This window comes from Limulus polyphemus, unplaced genomic scaffold (assembly GCF_000517525.1).
Source record: "Limulus polyphemus unplaced genomic scaffold, Limulus_polyphemus-2.1.2 Scaffold1330, whole genome shotgun sequence".
Lineage (NCBI taxonomy): Eukaryota > Metazoa > Arthropoda > Merostomata > Xiphosura > Limulidae > Limulus > Limulus polyphemus.
In genome coordinates this window covers 30603-38204 of record NW_013666940.1, presented here as the reverse complement: position 1 = coordinate 38204, position 7602 = coordinate 30603, and the positions used below count along the sequence as shown (strand labels likewise).

General features: G+C 29.9%; 1 protein-coding gene across 3 annotated transcripts in view; it reads left to right on the top strand.

Moving 5' to 3' along the window:
- The window catches only part of LOC106463123 (sorting nexin lst-4-like), a 98121-nt gene that overhangs the window by 67453 nt on the left and 23066 nt on the right, over positions 1-7602 (top strand). For all 3 annotated transcript variants that reach the window (XM_022390548.1, XM_022390550.1, XM_022390549.1), the window contains exons 7-8: positions 5084-5209; positions 6225-6339. In XM_022390548.1, coding sequence (XP_022246256.1) covers positions 5084-5209; positions 6225-6339 — 241 coding nt within the window. The remainder of the gene's footprint in view (positions 1-5083; positions 5210-6224; positions 6340-7602) is intronic.

The following is a 7602-nucleotide window of genomic DNA, read 5'->3' as shown; positions in this document are numbered from 1 at the left end:
ACAGATAGCCCTTGTGTAACTTTGTGCAAAAATTCAAAAACAAACAAACAATCCACCATGTAGCATAAGTCCATTGAGTTAGACATATCAACTACATTATTCTCTAATCAAGATTTCTTCAATTTATAAATAAATGGTTGAATGGTCATTTTCCTTATGATTAGAAGAGACATACTTAGAAGATATGATGATGTTTTAATAAGAAACTAAATAAATAAATATTAAACACTACCAGAATGGTATTATTTTTTAATTGTTTTTGTAAGTTAGTAAAGGGATGAAGAAAAAAAAAGACTTACCATGTAATACCAGCACATCATGTTATTCTTTTCAACAGTTTCTGTTAATATAACAATGACATACAGGGGCTGTGAAATATCTCTGACATTTAGGAGCCAGGATTGTAAGATTGTCCCAGGAAAATGTATAACCAATTTTCAAATTTTTTATACAAATTTTGTGTTTATAGGCATAAACAAAATACACATACCTACTGGTTTTTTGTGTACTTTAATTTTAACAATGCTTTTAAAGTAAACTAATAATGCAGTCTTTTCTATGTTATGTAGAATTATCTAAGGCCCACAGAAACTCTAAATTAGAGCCTATTTGCCAATACACGTTTATAGCAATACAGCAAAACATTAAAAATGTAAACATCTTTGCAGAATTATATCAATTTGGACTTACTTTATGGTATTTTGATACTTATTTGAAGATCAGATTCTGTACGAATCTTTTCTTTGATATTTGACATTTATATATATTGCAAATAATACTATATAGAAACAAAAAGTGCACTTTTTTTAATGAGAGGCTCACTAAAAGGGTAATACTTTTAGGAGACTTGCTGTCTGAGATTTGGCAAGTCTTGATTAGCAATACATTACAGATCTATAGAAACTTATTATTTATTTATTTAGGGTTTGGATTAAGAATTCTGGTAAGAAATGACTGACATATATTTTTCTTTTGCTGATAAAATATCACTGCTTTGAAGCACTGATCACAAACATGCATGCTGGATGCTTAGTTAACTTAACCAGTATAAAACACACAGTGTTTGTTCAGCTCCATTTCTTGAAGGATGGACTTTGCCTTGATATTGTTAGACAGTTATACAAAGCAGTTGAGACTTATGTTCATATCACTAATAATTAATGATAAAACTGCAGAAGTACTGTTCTATAAGTTTGTTAATGCTTTGCACCAGTGTCTTTGCAGTGCAACCAAATGCTTCTGTAGGAAATATTTATACAGTTGCTTCATTTTTGCTCCTTTTAAAAGCTTAAATTTTAATGACACCTCACACAAAATCGTTTTTTTTTGTATTTAAAAATTTAATGTAATTTTTAAAATATACTAATTGAGTATCAGGATACATTAGACATTAGTACTGCTATGTTTTTTATTATTAGAATATGATATTCAAACAGTGTATGTCTAGTAACTGGGAAGAATGTTTGTATTGATACAAATGACATATTGAGGTTAATAGACAAAAATACAAAAACAAATTGATACTGGTACTGATATAAAACATTATGCAGTTTACAGCCATTAGTTACTTATCTAACATCAGTGATGTATCTCGTATATGATCTGTTGTTGAAATTAACTAATTTCTTACATACACTCTTTTCTGCGCATGTCACAATATTTTACTTAGTTATATTTAAAATTTAATTAAGGTATTTTATTATCAATGTTTGTCAATGAAATCAGCATTAAAATTTACATTATAGTTCAAGATTTTATATTATCTACGTTTTAATTCCTTTATTTCAAAAGAAACCTTAAAGAAAAATTCTTATAGTTTTGTTTTATTCTCTCGTGATCCACAAGTTGACAAAAACGTTAAATTTGTGTCTTTGTAGTTTGAACAGTTTTTGACTCACGCTAACCTTCCATATATAGAAAGATTCTAGGTTAATTGCCCTGTTTACACATTCTTCTTTCAAGTTCCTTAGGGCACATTTGTAAAAAGGAGAAATAAGTTTCCCTGAACTCTTGACAGATGCCATGCCCACTTTCTACACATAAAGTTGCAATTTCTCAGCCAATTATACTTAGTTGAGCTAGATGTTTATAACCAATGGAAGGAAAGAGTGCTTTTTGAAGGATGTTCTCTTAACTATTATTTTAAAATCGGCACAAAGAATTATATAGAAAATAAGTGAAACTGCTCTTAGCATTGTTACTTTAGTGTTATATCTCACCTAGAAATATGTTAGTTAAAAAAACAATTGCTTTGTATTTGGGTTTTGGTTTTATATTTTACTTAATTTTGTGTTGTTTATGTTTTAAGATGAATATTTGAAAGGTTTAATATATGTATATTTTTTAATATAAGCCAATCCCCCTCGGTTTACAAGGGATAGTGTAATACACAAATGCCACCACATTCTGCTGAGGGCTAAAGTTTCTCTGCCTACTATACTGTAATATTGGTTGGGATGCCCATTGATGTGTGTTGCTATGAATAATGCTAAAGTACAGGAAAGGATAATAAATTATTAAAATAAATTATAGGTGAAAATGTAAAGGCATACAAAAAAAAGATGTTTTAAGATTATTTCATGAAATATTAAAAGGCATGTATATTTTTCCTGTGTCTTAATTTTAAACATTTAATTTACTATACGATAGACTCTATAATATAAGTTGACAATAATAGCGACAGTTAGTAATATTATAGAAAAAGTGAAAAAAAACTTAACAGAAACTTTTGACATTCAATTAGGAGGTTCTAGTGGTTATGAAAATGAAGTTTGAAACCTATAAGTTGGAAAAAAGTATTTTTTATACTCATGTTGTTTTGTTTGTTACACGAGAGGCTACTTGGGTATAGACCCATAGATATAGGGTTAAGTCTTGAATGTAACTACTACAAAGGGTCATTTATAGTTTTTAGAAATGATAATCAAGATTGACATACTTGTACAAAAGATTAATTATCTCAGTGATCATGCTTTGTCTTCTTCCCCTGAACATAAACCAGTGAATGTCTTAGAACTACAATTTCTGGTGGTATGCTGAACCCTAGAATTACAAGTGAGGTGCATGTGGACCCCACCAGCTTTTCAAGTACATTTTTCTAAACTTCATTGCTTATGGTTACAAGACTTTATTGGTTATAAGGTCCTTAATAACATATGCATAACACACGCACAGAAAAAAGGAGATTAATATTGTAGTTAATCGTACTAATTACTATGGGTTCTCCTATGTATTTTACATAGAAAAATGATTTTCAAAATTATTTTGTTCAGTTCTTTACATGAATATTGCAACAGGCAACAAAATATTCAATATATTGCATTAATGAACAGTATATAAATAATTTGGTAGTTTAAGAGTTGAGCAGATCAGAGATATAAAATTCCATTGAAGTTGAGTTGAAAGACTTGACATGTATATTGCAGAGGTGTGGAATTCATAGCAGTTGATGCCTGAAACAATAAATGTTAATGTTAACAACTTTGCTGTTCGATAAGTAGTTTTTGTTGCTTTCCACATTATTTTTTTCTATTGCTAGATAAACTATCTTGGTAGACATCTGTGGAGCTATGCACATTTCCTTAAAATTCTTAACTGTGGAAGCATAGCATTACACATGAACATTTATTTATGCATATCTCTAAATGAAGACTGATTGGCATGACATAGTTGTTAGGGCATATGATTCAAAAATGTGTGTCATGGGATATATATATATATATGTGTGTGTGTGTGTGTGTGTAAGAATATAAATAGAAGCAAAATCCTAAAAGTTCTACTTTTTTGTGTGTTTTGTGGGACAGGAAGGTGGTAAGTAGATGTTGAAAAAGGACAAGCAGATTTTTCTACTATTTCTATCTTGGACTGGATTTTTTTCTCTTCAAAAATTCCTCATTCCTGTGTATTTTTATGGAATTACTGAGATTCCAGTTTCTTGTGTAATCTTTTTCATGAAAACAGCTGTTGATTTCAAAGTGTTACTGAAACCTTTCTTCTGTGAATTGCAAGCTTGTTAACATTATATCCAAAGATAAAATTGACATAGGACATCTTTCTGATAGTATTTGGAGTTGACTTTAACCTTAGATCTGATTGTCTGTAGCTGTAACTTTTTTCTGTAACTAAATCCTACAACCACCATGAGATCTTTTGGAAGAATTTCTTTCATTCATGGTAATATAGCACATTATGTGGACAACAGTAAATTGACCTTTTTTCTTCTTCTTCAACAGTCAGTGAAATACAGTTATGCTTCATTGAAAGTTACTATAAATGTTTATTTTTCACATGCTGATTGTCTTTTATATAACGTTTTTTGTTTTTTTTGGTGGGGGGGTTTCTTTTTTAAGGTGTCTCTCCACTGGTGTGTAAACTTTCAACTTTTGAATATTCATCAAATTTCACTTATTTAATATATTGTTAAAGATACTATGAGACATGCCCAGCTAGACTGGATTCAATAGCTTTGTGAGTCAGAGGTTTTTTTTTCATAACCACAGCTTTTACTGTTCTGATTGATTTGAAGTATGGCTTTGGAGCCTATTGCTGTTCTAAGAACTTCTTCTGTGAGAGATTTTTCACCTTCCACAGAGAACATTTATTTAAGGCTTTTTTTCAAAATAGTGTATTCTTGGTTCTACAATGTTTTAACAGTCTTGTTTTATGGATCTTTAGAAAGAGCAATCATGTACACATCCAGCCACCAATCAAATTTAAGAGGCATTTTTTTAACCCTGTAATTGCATTTTGCTTTTGTATTTTGAAAAGATGTTACATAACTTTAGTTCTAGAGTTATCCTGATATTTCCAAAGAAATAGTAGCTAACTTGCATTATGCTAATGTTGCTATTTGTTTCAGGCTGGAAAGTTACTGTAACTTATCTGGTATAGTTTGTACAATATACTAAAATTATTTCGCTAAACAAGTTTTACTAAGATCACTCAGCATTTTAGAAATTAACTATATTTGCTATGATTCCTTTGATAAGTGCAAATAACTGTGAATTATTTTATGTCATTGCTACTTCCCATGTCATACACGACTTTTGAGACCAATAGTATAAACCTTTCTTTTTATTTGGAGGATGTAGATGGTGAAATAATGTGGGCTTTTGTTTCAAACCCATACACATGTTCTGTTACATCTCCAAAGAAAGAAACTAAACTGAAGGGCCTGAAAAGCTTTATTGCTTATCAGATTACACCATCTGTAAGTATTCTTATTTGTATTTTCTTCTCTAACAATCTTTCTTTATTTTGTGATATCAAAACTAAATTACATTATTTGTGAACATTTGGAAATCAGATTCCTTCTCCAAATTCAAAAGCTTTGATCATTCTTGATGGTAATATTGCTAGAAGTTGCATTTTTTTTATATGGGAGAATAAGTATGTGATATTTTTTTTAAGATGCAACACGTTCTAGTATAGGTAATTAACGAACTGATCAGTGAAGACAGAGCTCTCTGCTTTTGTATCATGTGTAGCTTGTACACTTGTGTGATGGTATTTCATATTGTCTCTAGTTCTGTTATATAATGAACTAGCTGTGACTATAACAAGATAAATTTTTAAATCATTCTGCTAACTTTTATCAATCATTAATCAAAATAAAAAATATTTCTGTAAAATGGTAAAGCCAGACCATATTTTACAAACTTTAGACTTAGAAATGTGTGCATTTATAAAACAAATTAATTACAAAGACTAATCTGGTACCCATAAATTTCATAATGTTTTGTAGCAAATATTTAATCCATTTAAGCAAAACAATTTAAAAAGTTTGGTTTTACTTACTTGCAGCTATGTGAATTGTATCTTAAAATATCTAAAGTAACCAAAAATTGTTAAGTTGACTGGCCATGTTCAGGAACTTAACAATACTTAAAATGACTTCAATAAAAACTTAGACAACAGAGAACAGTAATAGTACAAATCAAGTTTGGTTCTATTTCTGTGTGAAGAAAACATTCCTGCTTAAATATTTCATTGTATTCTGAGTAACTTTTCATCATTAGTTGTCTTTTACAATATATTAAAGTGGATAATCTAATTTTGAATATATCAAATATATATTACATGCCCTTTATGGTAACAGACAATATTACATTACACATTGCTAGGCGAGACAAATTACGTTTAGTTACGCAGATTTTCTTTATGATAGTGTAACATCACTGAGTAAACAGAATGTAAAATGTTAATGAAATGTGTTTATTTCACAGTATAACAACATACAAGTTAGTAGGAGGTACAAACATTTTGACTGGCTTCATGAACGTTTGGAAGCAAAGTTCAACCCTATACCTATACCACCACTACCAGATAAACAGATATCAGGTAAGATAAAGTTCAACTCAGTAGTCATACCACAACTGCCAGATATCAAGGAGGGTAAATTATTACCTTAATTTTTATAAATGCTTATTTCTTTACTTGTTGTAGTCCATAAAAACATCCATTTGAGAAAACTTAATATAATAAGGTGTAAAATAATATGGTTGAAACTAGTTATTGTGTACACAATTTTTGTTCTGCATTGAAATAAGAAACAATCTAGTTCTTAATGTAACTGAAAATCCTAGATAATAGAAGAAAAGATTTAGTCGCTGTGTAATAAACATTAACCCTATCGAGATGGGTCACGGATGAAAGGCCATGTCATCTCATTTGTTGAGTCGCATTCAAAATTTTATTGAACTATTATTTCATGAATTTATGTCAATAACTTTGGTATCAAACTGTAGATTATAATTCAAGTTTTAGTACTATATATTTCTCAATTTCTTAATTTAAAGGCAAATATTAAAAAAACACAGATAAACATCGATTTTTGTCTGTCACATGGTATGTTGAATGCAGCACTGGTTCAAATTAGACATTTGTGAAGTCAAAATACTAAGTCTATAGTTTTGTACAAATTAGAAACTCAAATTATTAATATTGAAAAGCTAGAATATAAAATAAGAGCCTCTCATCTTTTCAATTTGCTAAGATATTGCTCATGTAATAAATCAAACACAGTGGCACCCTGCTCACCTCTTTCCATTTTTGGAAACTCCCTTATATACACTTACTTCTATATATGATATTAATAACCACTCAGAAACTCAGAATGTTTCCCTAGTGGCTTTTTCAGCCATATTAATGGTCTTGGTGCCATTTCTTTGTTTTGAACCAATATTTCAACAAAGTAGGGTGTGCCTTTAGTCTGCTCGAAGTTTCATATTTTTTTTAGACTAAAATACATCTTAGTTACTAAGCTTCATAAATTATAGTGGAATTCTATGGTATTTATGTAGTAACTTATGATTATTTAGTTATTCAAATGTATACACTGAATGGTCACAAGTAAATAGACACCTAAGTTTTCATCATTTAACTAATTTGTGTTCACAGAGCACTATATAAATGAAAATGGTTCGCACACTAATTATCTTGTGCTACAACATGCCTAGAACTCAAGGTTCTCTCGAATTGTCAGATTTTTTTAGAGGAAGGATAGTTGGTCAAGCAGATAGTGGAATAAGTCAGCGGCAAATTTCGCAGAATTTGGGAATCCCACTTTCGACAGTCAACAGAATCATCGTGCAGTTCAGGAAA